A 15,826-nucleotide genomic window follows, 5' to 3' on the forward strand; every position below is an offset into this window, starting at 1 on the left:
AAACCCCGCCCCCTCCGTGTTAGCAGATGGGACATGGATCAAGCGTAAGACTGTGGCGCAGGTATTCCTAAATATTTTGGCTTCAAGCTTGGGAGGAAGTATCTTTATATACAGTCAGGGACCGTCTTCATATACAGTCATTGATCATTTTTTGTTGAACGTGGGGACACAGTGAAGAGAGCCTCCACTAGACGCACGGTCCTCTTCTTCAATTTAATTCAAACGCACTCGCTCCGTTATCAGTGACTTCAGGGCAACGCTTTCATTTTCTGCAGGTTTGTAACTACAGCAGGATTTTCCCCTGTCAACAAGTGAAGTGTGACACTTACAATAAATCAATTTGCACACGCGCTGCATCCTATCTACCTGAATCCATGAACACCACCCACCACCACCTCACCCACCCCCCATGACGTCAGGTACTCTGCATGGACCTGTGCCATCAGGAATCCTCGGGTCTTCATTCTGTTCATTCAGAAGTTTGATGAGGTGAGCGAGCAAACTAGCAGGAGGGGCTAAATGACCGACTCGCAGGCTGGTTTATAAAAGAGCTGGCAACGGATGAAAGAGGGAGGAGAGAGGCTTATCTGTCTGAATGATTGAGTCCTATTTAGACACCGACCCCCCCAAAAATGATTTCATTGTCCATGTAGTAGTGTTGCACTTGATCAAAGTTGTGCTGCGCTGCCTCGACTGTGCATAATAATGAATTGCATTGTGTGTCTTTATTATCTGTGGACAATTATAACTAGTAGCTTTCCTCGAGAAGTGTCCGGGGCCAACGGATGAAAACTCGGACTCGATTACGGTCAAAACAAACTCCAAAACAGTCAGTGTGACGGCATCTGCAGGACTACATGTAGGCAAACAAAGCTACTTAATGGAGGATGTGGAAAGTCACATTCATTACAATACAAAGTAGGGGATGTTTTATCTCTTTCTTTAACATCGTGGCGTAGGAGTTTTTAAAATTTAAAAACAATTTAAAATTTCTACGACGGCGTATTGTAAAAACAAAAACCCCCCCAAAAAACAGGGGGGGTTAGTATTTCGAGGAAAAAAAAACAATTTCTGATTTTAAAGTCGAAAATGTGCGAGAAAAAAGAATTTGACAATTCTCAGAGATCAACGTGGAAGAGTAACGAGAACAAACGTATGTTTGTCTTTTCCTACAACGGCCCTAATATGCCGTCTTGGATTTTCCAATGTAAAAAAAGTGAAAGAGAAAAAAAATCTGGCATATTGAGGAAACTGACATCTGAGACGTGTGAGATTCGGGGAGGACTCAAATGAAAAAAATGGAAATCTGGATCCGGCGGATTTAAACGTGGTTTCATTGGGGGACTGTTGGGCCTTGGTGGAGGTCTGATGAGTGACATTCTAATCATTGCCCGTCGATCTTCCCATTTGTCTCTCAGGGTTGCCAAGCAAACACATTTTAATACCAGCTGAGGGGAAGTGTAACGTTGTCGGGCGGCAAAGAGTTGTGCAGATTAACACACACACACACACACACACACACACACACACACTCACGTTGCTCCGTTCCCTCATCGAAGCGTGCAGCGACACTTAACTTCCCCGTCCCTGATTTCCCAGGCCTGTGAAGGGATTTCGACTGGCGGCCATCCGGTACCAAGCTCCGCTTTCTCACAATTAACCACGGAGCGCGCGGCGACGCGCCGAGCAAACACCGTGGCAGCTGCGGCCACCTGTTTCACCCGGGGACGTGGCTCCTCCCCCTGCTCCGCCTCCGCCGGAGTGACGAGCAATGAGGCAAACTCTGGGGGGAAAAACTCCCGGCGCTCGCGCCCCTCGCGTTCCATTTCCCACCTCAGCCAACGGCGTCGATCGGCTCCTCTCCCCGCTCACAACGCAGGACGGAGGAGAAAACGTCAGAGCAGGCGCAGTCCGGGGACTTCTGCGTTCCCCTTCGCAAAGCCGTCACAGTGTGGCGTTTTTTTTTAATGACATTCACGCGGTTATTGAGGGGAAATTATTCAATAAGCGCGCGGGGGAGGGATTACGCAAATTTTTCGCAATCGCTCCTCGGTGCAACGTAATAAGTGTATCCGACACCTTGAGGAGGGAGCTGATTGCTTCTGTTGGCGCGGGTAATGCTCTCCGTGTCGACCGCGTCGTGGTGGGAAATAATTACAAAAAAAGACAACCCTATCTTCCTCCGCACCCAATTGCTTCCTCGGCGTTGCCCTTGTCGAATATGTGTATATGTTTGCGATGGAGACGCAGAGCGGCGCCGCCGCCTTCGCTCGTCTGCCTGTTTGAATCATTCATCACTTGCTCGGTCCAATCTTAGCACCTTTTTCCAATGTAAAACGCTCCGTTCACCCAATTACCACAACACCTTCTCTCTCCGTCTTCCCATGCCGGTTGGAAAGCAAATATATATGAAGAGCGTTGACGCAGTGAATTGGTCGCTTTGACACAAAACCCAGGGTCCGTACAGTTGTGAATATGCAAATGGTTTGTTTTTTACACCGAACGAGACGATTCAATTAAATGAATGAACTGCATTCGCGTGAAGCTTTTCTGGTCTCGTCGACGACTCGGAGCGCTCTACACTACCAGTGTCATTCACCAATTCACACACTGGGTGTTTTTAAGGGTTCGGTGTTTTGCACAAGGACACTCCAACACGACCGTCGGATTAAATCTGATCCGATCTTCTGCACATTTGCGCTTGTTGTACGAACGCTCCCGTCTCATCTGCGGGTCGACTAGAGCGGTTAAGTTTAAGCAAAATCTCAATCAGATCTTTTTAGGCAACTGATCTGAAACTGGCCTCCACGGAGACAATCAACAATTGACAGGTCAAGCCGGCGTCTTCGTGAGCGTCCAGACACATAACAACCGCAATATACAGTATGAATACATGTAGACTTATACCATAATTCCAATTGTAGAGTTACACAGAATAATGTAAAACATCATATTTGGGTTTAATTTATGCATTTACTTGAAATTGCTTCAAAACCGATTACTAACAAAAAAATAATTTGAATAACAGCAGAGGAATTTACTCTGACGGGTTTGGACCGATCGTAAAAATCTTAAAATATGAGAATACTAGAGGTTTCTCCTCAATCACTCGTACGCACGATTTCAGAACAGATCTGTTTGCACGAACGGTGTCTCGCGCGAGGCCCCATGTCAGGAGGGGGAAAAAAGTTCAAATGTACGATATGGGTCATGTTCCACTTTGGGGGAAAAAAATAATGAAGTGTAATAATGTTAAATATCATCAGAGTTAATTTTGTATTAAGTTCTGCTTTCATGCATCATGATCACTTGATTCATGACAGGGAGCCGCAAGTTTGAAGGGTGTCGACAGATAAGACCGCAAGGGTAATTAACAGTGAGACAGAGGGATGAGGAAAAGAAAGGAGAGAGATGAGAAAGGGACGGAGGGAGAGAGAGAGAAGTGCCAAGTAGAATAAATGTCATAAAACTGTCCAAGGATCCTATAATGGCATGAGAAAGAAGGGGGGTGGGGTGGTGTGGAGTGGGGGAGATAAAGAGAGAAAGTGAATGAAAAGTGCAGGAGAGAGGGTGATGGTTAAGGGCATAATTCCATTTTTATTACAAAAAGTTGCTTCAGTCCAGGAATTTCCGTCCGGGCAGGAGAGGAGCTGAATCCACGGACAATTAACTTTGACAAAAACAACAACAACAACCCCAAAATACAAGGTTTGATTCTTACAAATATCGGAATGTCGGAAGGTGCCCCCCCCCCCCCCTTAAAGCCCAACTGGCTCCTTAAATTCAATCAGGCCTTATAGTAAAGACACCCAAACAACATAGATCCTCAAAACCATAATCTCAGTTGTGGAAGAACGCTGCGTTGATGAAGAGACAAACCGAATAAAATCAGTTACTTTCCTACAGGAATATTTTAGTGTAATCCTGCTGACAAAAACCATTCCACTTACGTGAAGAGATGCGTCCGTCTCAAACGGTGTAACCGTCACCACCCCACATATTTCCATGCATCCTTTGTGTCGGCGCGGTTGTTAAGCGACACGTCCACTAGAGTGCAGCTGAGAATCAAGAGTTTCTGACAACAACAACAACAACAACAACAACAACAACAACAAACCACCTCACAAAAGTCTCTCCCTCTCAAAAAAGTTCTGCCACAGTTGAAATTTCTTCCTCGTGTCTTCTGGTCAGTGGAGCAATCGGCTACAACTGCAAGTCATCCATAGTATGACTTTATTCAGAAAATGCTGTTCAGCGTCTTGGTCAGACTATCGTCTTAATCTGGTTGATATCAGAATATTCATTTCCCCCGTGAGCATATGTCAGTGGTAAGAGAGAAAGGAGCAGGCGGAGGAGAGACCGCAGGGACGTCCACGCACACGGAGGTACAGAGGAGAAGGAAGTGAGAGCACGAGCGGCGGCCCGGAGCAAGGGCTCTTAGGAGAAACACAACAAGCTCGCACTTACAAAACAACCGGTAAAACGTACCCGTCTCCTCTCGCTTAATACACCTCGCCGTCTGTCCCGAGGGGCGACATGCCGAGAGGCGGGCAGGGGGTCAACACGGATTCTTCGGCTAACCAGCAGAGCACCTATTGTATTTGGGCTGTGTTCTAGACCTTTGACCCGGACCCATGCTCAGGTCACAGAGACCAATGGGATTGGGGAGTCATTGCGTCTGACCCTGAATACAAAACGAGGAGGGGGGGGGGGGGGGACTCACATTCCACAGCCAAGGTCAACGGAGCAGAGACTTTTTATCGCTGCGTCTGCCGGGTGAGTCTTCGGTCTTATCTCTCTGTAAAGTGCCATCCAGGACCTTGCAATCCAGTGGCTCCTTCGCACTATATTAGCATTCGCATAACCTGGAACCCTTCACGACTGTAGGCTTCCCCCTTTGTCACTTCAAACTCTTTGTTTTCCCCCTCTCTTTCTGTCCGTCTCTCTCCGCAGGGAAACAGGTTTTCGACCCCTAGACCCCTTCAGCACCACCGGCGCTCTCTCTTCTTTCATAGATCTCCCACCGAGAATTCAAACGAATCGTTCTCAATGCCTTTCTCTCCCTCGCTCTCTTTTTCTTGTGGCGTCTAATCGATCACTCCCTCGCTCACGTCCTTCCCCTCGTTCCTTTCCCACCGCGGATCTCGGAGGTTCTGAGAATGTTTTGGGACTCGGCAGCGAGGTCTTCTCGGGAAAAAACAGGCTGCCGCACAGACAAAGCCACAGAGCAGACTACAGCTGGCCACAGGTGCCAACGCCGGAACAAATGTGCGTATCTGGTGTATTATGGCATTGGCAAAAAAAGCGCTGGTAGATAAACGGTGGGAAACAAAAGGATTTTTACAGAGCTCAACGAAACAAAGACAGAGACGCTGGTTCCCATGGTGCAAATTTAAAAGTTGTGGCCTTGTCAGCTTGTTACTTTATACAATGTTGGGTTTACTGGATTTTTATTGCCTCCGCAGGGGAGGTTATGTTTTCACCCCTGCCCCTTTGTTTGTCCCTCAGCGGGTTTACACAAAAACTACGGAACGCATTTTCACAGAATTTGGTGAAAGGGTGGGAAAAAAAAGAATAATTCATGGATGTTGATGGCAAAAATCACCAATATCCAGGGACAGATATCTATGAGCGCGTGAGGTTCGGTGCAGACAGTTGTGCCTCAGAGCAGGTCGGAGCTCTGCTGCTGTGTGAAATTCTATTTGCTGCTGTATCACTGTAAATGTCCCCCTTGTGGGGCTAATGAAGGATTATCCGATCTTAATCACGAGTGTGTGTTTCCGGAGCTCACACCTTGGCAGAATGCGCCTTCGATGCCGCAAAAATACATTTGCTGTTAAAATGATGATTGGTCAAATATCAGACTGTATATTAAGATGGATGGAGAGACAGCTCCCAAAAGTGAGTCAAATCATCTTGATCGCCCCCCTGGTGGCTGGCTGCAGTATTGGCCATAAACCCCGCCCCCTCCATGGTAGCAGAGGGGACCTAAACAAATGGGAAAAAATTGATGTACATGATAAATTCATATCTCCAAAGATGTTTTCTGTAATTTTAGGTAGATCTTAATCACACTGATGTACGTTCAAGTGTCCATGTTTCTGATAAGTTTGTTTTGAATCAGTTATTTGACGCTATAAAAAAGGTAACGGGCTGAGACGTCATGATTGACAGCTGTGACTGACTCCCGATTGGCTCCACTTCACGACCACTTCTGCAGAATCTTACTCCGAGTGACGTCAAAAGTGCAAGAACAGAGATATATATCTGTATCCGACATATTTTTGCTTCAAAAACCAAAGTGTCCGACTCGTCAGAAGGTCTAAAATATGTCTGTGAGTATAAAGAACCGGACTGTAAAAGGTTTAGAGGGCAGAGAAAAGAAGTTTTCCTGTGGAGGCTGGGGCTCATGAGTGATGTGAAGTGATTTGGAGAACGTTGCCGAATGCAAAGTCCTCGTCGCCAGGACTTGAATTTATTCTCACTCGGTTCTCCCTCATTAACCGCAGCATCACAGGGGAGTAATCTTGCTCTCTCACCGTACTGTTGAGGAGCCTGAAAGCTTGAGAGTCCTCTCGTTCCCTCTTCTTCCCGTCGTGTCTTTGTTCATTTGCCCTTCTCTCCTATTGTTACACCTATGAAAAACAAAAGACAATGTTGAGGCTCCCCGAGTCACGGTCTATATACCACCTTACTGACGACGATGTTCCTCATGGTTAGAACTACAGTCAGAATATTATTATTGTCACGGAAATGTATCGTTGTCATTTATGCAGGGAACTGTAGGCTTGTTTTCATATTCATGCTTCACAGGCGGAAAGTTATCAAGATCAGAAAAAAGTGACTCCGCAGCAGATCATCTTCATTTTGTGTCACAGAGGAAAATGTTTTTTTTTTACAACACAGAGAGGCAACGAGGCTGCAACCTACACTTCCCATCCAAGGCATTCAAATTAATTATGTGCACTCGCACCGCGTGGGACTCCGACGCAACGCAGCGCGGCAACGCAAACATCACATGAGCAACAATAACGCGACCACAGGCGACGTCATAGCAGCAATTCTATGCCCCCGATCGCAAGCAACACACAGCAAATAATGCAACACAGGAGAGGTAGGCTAACTCCTATATGCTGTGACCAAAATCTAACAGGACCCAGGTGCTACTTGGAATTGATGAAGCTGGACAATGATTCGCGGCATAAAACCCCAAAACAAACCTTATATAAAAGCCCCAGTGTGTAATTATCTAGCGGCATCTGGTGGTATAGTTACAAACCGCAACCAACTGAGCATCCGACAGGGGACACTTCATGGCGGCGCAACGCTGATTCCATTTCCAGTTTCCGGCAGCCGCTGAAAATTCAACGCGAATGCGACGCCTTCTGGACCGTTTTGTGCAACAACCGTATTCAACATGACGTAGCAAACATGGAGACTCACATGGAGTTCGGGGTCCACCTCATGTTACTATATTTAACTCATTCAAACTTGACAAAAAAACAGGGTGATTATACATATATGAACACATAGTTATGGACAATATATTCAATTTCTGTGAATAAGTTCATCTAAATATTACACAGTGTAGCTTTAAAGTTCAAATTACAAAATGTCATTTCTGCAATATTGATGTATTGAATGTGTTTGTTGTTTGTTTGTTAACAATTGGTTAACAGAATTTAATCAAACTACAAATGTGCACCATTGACTGCTGATTCACAACTTTCAGCAAACCACTGACGGTTTTATTGGACCAGTTCTTTTTTTTTTAACAGAGAGGGTTGGATAAAAGTGAACGTAACAGTGTTTATCGTTGTTGTTGTTGTTGAGAACAACATTTCACACAGACAGAAGAACTGACAGAAGTGAGAGGGAACCACAAACAATGAAGTTGTGGGCAAAAAAACCAAAAGATGCTGAAAAACGTCGGTATAATTAAAAACTTAGAAAAAAAGGATATGGTCATTAAAGATACACCACCTTAGGGTAATAATTAAAACATGCACGATCAACAAGGTCCAAAGAAATCAAACAGGTAATATTGATGAACAGCAATAGGCACTAAATGAGACATAGTGTTTTACAGTTTCACCATTGAAACATGCAAAGCAGCAGCAGCAGCAGCAGCAGCGAGCGGCTTCACATAAATCCACATCAATCACTGCGGGACAGTAAAAGCAGGGCGGCTCTGCTGTACACCGCGTTCAGTGTGATGCTCCGCTTCAGGTGTACGATGCCAACAAAACGTCTCCCCAATTGATCAGCTCTCGCCGCCGTCCGAGGCCACGAACATGCACCCGGACGGATGGAGGATCGGAGGATTCTTTGAGTCAGTACGACTGAGCTCCTCTTTTACCGGGTCTAAGCTTTCTCATCCACTTCCGCTCTCTGTTTTATCCCTTGGTTTTTAGTTTTTTTCCCTTTTTCTTCCAACTGCCCCTTGTGCGAAACCCCCGCTGCAGCTCAGCCCTCCTCATCCCTCTCTTTCTCCAAATCCCCCTCTATCCCAGGTAGGTAAGTAGAGCTCTGCTGTCGGCTTAATGAGCTGAGGAGGGGGCCCTGCTGGAGAAGACCGGCGTGATCACCGCTACCTCTGTTCCCATTTAGGGCCAAGTTTCGCTTCGCTGGCCACACAGAGAGAGAGGGAGAAACGGAGGGAGAAAATAGAGCAAAAGAGGGGGGGGGGTTTCAACAATGGCAAAGAGACAACATCCACCTGCTGCCTCAATCCGTTTCTTGTTCCTCTCTCCCTTCATAGCATGCAATTTCATCATAATTCATCCCCATCCCTCTCTCTCTCTCGGCAGCCACAACACACTCGCCGTATCTCTGTTTTCTTATGTGGCTCTTCAGGATTGGACAAGCTTCATTACCCTCCTCTTTGATGTATTTCTTTCTTTTTCTCCTCCTCCCCTCTTCCTTCGTGGCACTGGGAAATCTGTTTTTACTGTGAGAGCTAGTGTTGGATCTGATGGGTTTCTATTGCGATCTATGTTTCTTTGCTGTGACACTCATTCGTGTACCATGGATATCTCATCTCTCTTTGTTCATGTGTGGCTGACAGGCCGCATGCAGATGACTTCCTAAATGATTGGCTGCCTGGTTGTTTGGCTCAACTGGACCATTGACTAGTCGGACATCTGTCTGCTAAACCTGTGTCCAAAGACCATGTCCACATCCACAACAACATCGCTCACTGGATCCGCACCTTTGTCCGGATCCTAGCCAAAATTGTATGGATTCTTTCTTGGGCCATGTCCCATCCTTCCACCAAAGATTACTGGAAATCTGGTCTGTAGTTTCTGTGTGATCCTGCTGAGACGAAAAACAAAGGCACAAACGGACGGGGGCTGAAAACGTAATCTCCTTGACGGGGGCAATTAACAGCAGGTAAAAACTCAGAGACACCAAACCATTAAGGGGATGCCTATACGGGCCCACACTGGGATGACCTGGAATCGAACCCTGACCTTCTGTACCAAGGCAATCGGTGTAACCTGCTTAACCGCACCAACTGCAAGTTGGACAGTGGCTGTGCGGTACCACAAAGGTCAGCATGCGGCTGCAAACACAAAATGGCAGCACACTGTACACAGAAAAGAAAGTGGCAACCCACCATGACGTCACCCATTGGTGTGTGAGCTGCCGGCTTGAAGCCTATAGAGTTTGGCATTTTGTTCAGCATGTCCACCTGCGACCTGCAACCATTGGACGTTACCAGCTGTAGATCACGCTGTGTCCACGCCCCAATGCATACGTGCTATATCATCTGTTGGACTCTACATGAGAGCACAGTTTACAAAATGAACATCATGCTGTTTTGAAGAAGACTTGAAACTAGAGATTGAACCATAATCTCCTCAGAAATCTGTTTACCGACGTTATAGATCAAGTGAGAAGTAGAGTCGTTTTCCCCATAGACTTGTGGAGTCGCCCTCTGCTGGTCACCACAGAAGATACAGGCTTTTCAGGCACTTCTGCCTTGGCTTCACTTTACGGACCAGGTGACTACGTCCATGGCAGTAAAGAATCAATCAAACTCTGACACGAAAGAGTATCACCAGGGGCACGTGCACAGATGTTTGGTCACATTTAAAGGCCTAAATGTTGTGTGTACAATAGTAACAGCAAAAGCAGGATATCAAACATGTAGAGTTTGAATTTTCAGTTTCAGAGGACGGTTGATCCAACCCAATGTGATATTCACCTTCTCATCATGTTTGTGTTGTCATACCTTTTTTCAAAAGTCAAACACCTGAAGGAATCGACCCTTTTGACCTCTGCAACAGAAATTGTGTACTATTTCATTTATTTCTTACTATGAAGTCATTTCTTGGAGAATCTTCAAATAAATGGTTGATACCTCAAAAATCTGTACAGTCTAAGCTAAAAGGCTTATGGAAGTCAATTAACCTAAAAAAGTGGGAGGTCCATTTTCAGACAAGTTGTTGTCACTTGGAATCGTCATCATTGTTTTGTATATATTAATTTTGATCTTCAAAGGTTAAAAGATGTGATCAATGGAAGGTGAGACGTGGTGATTCACAGAGCGGAGTAACCACAACAAACGCAGATGTTGCAATTGATCGCAAAAACAAGGTGATGCAAGTGTTTTTAACTTTACAAACCAAAGAAGAAGAAAAAAGACCAGGAGGCCGACGAGACATGAAACCAACCGCTCCGTCTGCCCCGCCAGTTGCAGCGCCGCTAAACACACCAGCTAAAGACTCGAACCGCGAACAAAACCAACATCATGGAGCCTTTGTATTAACACACTCTCACCGCACTGAGGGTTCTTGTTTCTCCTTCATCAGTGCAGCAGGAGCGCAGCTCTGAGACCAGTCTCTCTGTTCAGGTCATTATGAAAGGAGAGGGCCGTGGGCACTGTCTTAATGATCTTACATCAGCACTTCTGATCTTGATAAATGCAGGCCATTACAACCCCACGAGTGACGGTTACAAAGCTGCTGCTACAATAAAGTGCCTTATAATAAAGACTCTTTTAAATCTCCCACTGCAACTTACAGATGGCAGACGGACAGTTGATAGCAATCTGTACACTGATTTTAGTTTTCCAATTTTCTCAAAAAATTGTGCTCATGAAAACTATAACAAAGAAACAAACACAAAGACGATATCCTTCGTGCTTACTATGACATCATGCAGCTGATACATGAAACAAAAGCATCCAATGCGAAACTTGTAAAAAAACGTCTCGGTGGCCTTTGTGGTCATGGACCTCTCAGTGTTCCTTCAGTTGGCCTCACGCAGAGATGGTACAGTAACCAATATGGCACGTTAGCATCTCGTCCGGCTGCTTCTCTTGAAAAGTGGCTTCACTGAGTTGTCCCCTGGCAGTAGCTGAAACTCCATCTGCGATCTCTGTCGATGAGAACACCGAGAACATGAACAACGAGGCTTTCACAGACGGGTAATTTCAGATTTCCTGAGAATAAATGGTGAAAAGAAATGACTGAAAAGGTTTTCATCGGAGGGTTGCAAATTACAAATGTAATTACTTGGTGTGACTATCGAAAGTGCTTCTCACTCCCGTCAGGTAGTTGCTGCTGGCGACTTTCCAGCTGAAGTATTCGTCGTAGTAGTTGATCACTGGTGTGTCTTTGCAGTTGAACGTGGAAAAATTAGTCGCGCTGCAGCAGTAAAACTTCCATCTGTCAAAACAGGAGCAAAGTGTGAGTTTACATCGGATATGAAACGACATAACTGGACAACTGTTTGTTTGTCTGTTTGTCAGCAGGATTACGCAAAAACTACGGAACAATTTTCCAGTAAACTCAGTGGAAGGATGTGGCATGGACCAAGAAAGAATCCATTCAAATCTGACCTGGATTCAGACAAAGGGGCCAATCATGGAATATTTCATGTACTTTTTTATATATATAAGATATATAATTAGATATAATATATATATTTTTTTACATTTTCACTGATTTCCCTGAGAGTAACTCATGGATCGTGAATTCGGGCATATTTGGTGGACTGATATCTATGGGTGTGTTGGTCCTTGGTGGAGGTATGAGCTCTACTAAGTGCCGTTCTATTTTTTTTGTGTGGTAAAGGTAGAAGCAAAGGTAGTGTATCATTAACAGACACTCACTTTCTGTCCGTCAGGATGGTGCTGTGGTCACTGTAGACTCCTGCAATCACTTTGTTGTCTGCACATTTGAAGTCCACTGATCCCCAGTAGTCGTTCACAAAATTGGACCACTGGCAAGTCCTGGTCTCCACGAAAGCCTTGCACGAAATCCCCCAGAGTCGATCATTTTTGTCGTTGTTGTGGAAGCTGAAAAAAAGAGAATATTTGATCATTTCTTACTTTTGTTCAGTTTGTCTCGCGAACTAGGAATAAAGCTACGGATAAATATGTCATCATATATCAGTTTGATTTAAGAGAAGACCAAAGCAAGTCAATTTGTGGTATCGATGAAAGTTTAAAGGTGTCCGTTAGCCCTTCCCCACCTTGTGATGCCAGAAACTGTTTGGTCAGAGTCACACTGGCGGCTCAGAACATCTTCCAGCTGATTGTCCCACTCGCCGTTCTTGTGGAGGTACGCCTCTGTAAGAACAAGTGGGCGAGTCACTGGGTGAGTTACACTGAAAGAAGTCTCACGGACTTGTAGAGTTACTCTCAGACAGCCTGCGCAAGTCCGACTGACATTTAACAAATGATTTGTCTACTTACGGCAGCTGTAGAGCTTGTTGACTTTCAGGATGTCATTTTCTGTCATGCCAACCCTTTGGCCTATCGCTGCTGTGGATATGATGGGAGTGATGGTTTCCCTTCCATTCTTTGAGAAGTCCCTCGAGCCGTAATGCATCACGGAGGAGTATTCATACGGGACGTTGAGGTTGTCGGTTTCTCGTTTATTGAAGTTTAGCTGTCTGCCATCCTCGATGTTGTCACTGTGGATCTCGACGTAAATGTCCCTGTCGGATCTATTCTGCTCATGCCAGAAGCCGAGTGCATGGAGGAGCTCGTGCTGAATGATGCCGTTATTGATGCAGCCGGCGCCGAGAGACAATGTTTGAGGACTTCCCGTTCGTCCAACTTCTGAAAAACATCCTTCTCCTTTCACAATGCTGACGTAGCTGGTTTGGAGGATGCGTGGAACAAAGCGAACACAGGTGCTCAGGTGGAATTCCTCGATGGCCTTTTCAATCGTGACCTTGTCGGAGCTGCTGAAGGAATCACTTAAGGTGTACGGCACTTGAACAAGCCCACTTGACTTCGGCCATCTGCAGTCGGTACAGATGTTTGCGCTCCTTGTTGCTGGGACAAAGACATCTCCTTCGGTGAGGTGGTTTTCTATTGGACTGTTTGCGGTGAGGATTTGTGAATTGATTGTCTGGCCATCTGAAAGAAACAAGATCCAGTTAAATGTTACATTCAAGCATTACTTGAATTTTAGTTTTCTCTTGTATTGATCTCTGGCAGCCGGTGCAATTAAACTATTCACCTTGTATTATTGCTCTGCAGTAGTTGAAACTCCAGCGATGATCTCTGTCAATAACAAAAATGATTTTGTTATGTGGACGGAGGCTGATGTCCAACTAACAACCTGTCTGGCTGTTACAAAAACTCTAGCAGCAGTGGTGCACAACATCAATCTTTAGTTTGGGAGCAGACTGTTGAATTCATCAACTGTTGGATGTAGAACTATGACCACATCACCATGTCAGTGCACTTACCCGTCATTATTCTTGCTGTGGGTCTGGACGCCTGTGAGGAAGTTGTCTCCAGGGACGCGCCAGTTGAAGTCTTCGTTGAAGTAGTTCACCTTCGGGCTTTCCCGGCACTCGAATGTGATCAGTTGATCGGTAGTGCAGCATTGGAAATACCAACTTGAACAATTACAGATAAAACGAACCATTAGTCGTCATTATTCAAGAACCACGGAGAGTGCAACGTGACTCTGATGAAACCAAAAAGCAGGGACACCATTCGCATTAAAAAGTGCCACTGAACTTTGGGCAAATTAATTTCTTTGGACCAAATGCAGAATTTCAACAAGCCACCCACCTTCTGTCTTCGTGGTTGTGGTCGTAATTGCTGTAGACGCCAGTGATCACACTATTGGCCGGGCAGTCGTAGTTGAGTTCTTTCTCAAACAAATTGATGGGACCTGACCAGGAGCATGCGGAGGCAACGCCTACGAAAGGCTTGCATCCAATATTCCACAAGCGATCACTGTCCACGTGGGTGCTGGGACAAAAAAACCCCAAATGAATTAAATGAGGGATCATAATTACCAAAGTGTAAATGTACGACAGTAAACGACTGTCAAAGTATATATACAGAGTGTTTGTTTATATATGTCTTACAGTAACTTACCTCTTAATCCCAGACACAGCTTCGTTACTGGGACATATATGGAACAAAAAGCCTTGTGCATTGTTTTGATAGGTCTGTGCGCAGCATCCAGCTGGAAACAAGAGAGTTCAATGGATTAATAACCAATAACATAATCAACATGCAGTACAAACACATTCATGACCACAGCATGCACGCCTACCACACCACCGACTCTAGTATCAACTACAGAGCAGAGGTCGATGTTCTTACCTGTCAGAAGGACGAACACCACGATCAGTGTCGTCATGATGGGTTGCAGGACGAGTTGCAGGTTGAGTTGCAGGACGAGTTGCAGGACGAGTTGCAGGACGAGTTGCAGGACGAGTTGCAGGTTGAGTTGCAGGATGAGCTGCAGGATGAATTGAACGTTGAGCTTCTTCTCCTCAGTGTCTCTCAGTGTTGTCTGACCTGTGAGGCGACTGTCTCTCTGTCTGCAGGTGCCGCAATTTATACGCTTGTGACAAGGAAACAGTGACGCTGCGTATCGGTCTGTGGGCGTGTTTCCGACGCTGTGCAAGAACACGTGTGTTTGTTCCCTCATACCAGACGGCAGAGCTGTCTGTTGTAGACAAAATGAAAAAAATTAAATAATTATCAGAAACATGCCGTAAACTTTTGTCTATGCAGGTTCCTCCGTTTTTACCAGAACCATCGTGAGGTTTAATTATGAAATAATTAACATGGCTATTTGAAACACTACGTTTGACCAGAACCGATTATTATTGGCAATTCCCGCTGAAGACATACAACTGCAAAACTGCACAGAACACGTCCAAGTAGGCGACAGCAACCCTGAACAAAACATAACACACCTCACAGATTATGCAAAAAATATTACTTTTCCTAAAAATATATAAACCGCGGTGGATTTCCTGGGTTCAACACCTCCAGGTTGTGGCCTTTTTTGGGGATTGGAACAGATAACAAGGTGATTTTGAAGAAGAGTCTCGCCACATTTAGTGGAGCAACAGCACATGTTTAACATTCTTAACCTCTTGTGATGCTTTCTTTGCAACAAAAAGCCCTTCTGCATGAAAATGAGGCTGCTGTCAACAATCAGACCCGTATTAGAATCCCGAAACAAAACGCATGATTTCTTTTTTTCAAGTATACAAGAATAAAGCTAAATCCTGCAAGTGTGTCAGTATATGTTTGTGTTGGAAAGATTCCAGGGGTCACTTTTGTTTGTCTTTTCTTTTTTTTTAATAGGTGAGCGACTTGATAAGTTTGATTGTTGCTGCTAAATGAGTTCTGCATTGCAATGACAGAGAGTCATTACGAGTGTGATTCACATTTTTTGGCGGCCGCTCAAATGAGCCGTGTTCTCGATACTCCCGCAGCTCAAAACGTCTTTCATGAGATTTGGAACAAATAAAATAAAAAAGGACAGGTGAGCCTTTTATGCTGATGGCTAATCATGTGTCATCTGTTGACACTGATTCTGATCCA

The 15,826-nt window shown here is 45.2% G+C and overlaps 1 protein-coding gene across 1 annotated transcript; it reads right to left on the bottom strand.

Annotated features, from left to right (window-relative positions):
- Positions 1 to 10,111: 10,111 nt before the first annotated feature.
- LOC118310041 (tolloid-like protein 2) lies at positions 10,112 to 14,862 on the bottom strand. The gene is made up of 10 exons (XM_035632781.2): positions 14,588 to 14,862; positions 14,357 to 14,447; positions 14,045 to 14,227; positions 13,714 to 13,866; positions 13,482 to 13,525; positions 12,707 to 13,378; positions 12,484 to 12,580; positions 12,122 to 12,307; positions 11,523 to 11,675; positions 10,112 to 11,385 (listed from the first exon to the last, which is right to left on the bottom strand). The coding sequence occupies exons 1-10, from the start codon at positions 14,622 to 14,624 to the stop codon at positions 11,340 to 11,342; spliced, it is 1,662 nt and encodes a 553-aa protein (XP_035488674.2). The 5' UTR covers positions 14,625 to 14,862; the 3' UTR covers positions 10,112 to 11,339.
- Positions 14,863 to 15,826: the final 964 nt, after the last annotated feature.

Source organism: Scophthalmus maximus, chromosome 6, assembly GCF_022379125.1.
Source record: "Scophthalmus maximus strain ysfricsl-2021 chromosome 6, ASM2237912v1, whole genome shotgun sequence".
Lineage (NCBI taxonomy): Eukaryota > Metazoa > Chordata > Actinopteri > Pleuronectiformes > Scophthalmidae > Scophthalmus > Scophthalmus maximus.

Coding starts and splice junctions, on each gene's coding strand:
- LOC118310041 (XM_035632781.2), bottom strand. CDS start 14,624: ATGACGACACTGATCGTGGTGTTCGTCCTTCTGACAG. Junction 13,526..13,713: donor CACAGCAAGAATAATGACGG/GTAAGTGCACTG, acceptor TGTTATTGACAG/AGATCATCGCTGGAGTTTCA. Junction 12,581..12,706: donor CAACAAGCTCTACAGCTGCC/GTAAGTAGACAA, acceptor TTGTTCTTACAG/AGGCGTACCTCCACAAGAAC.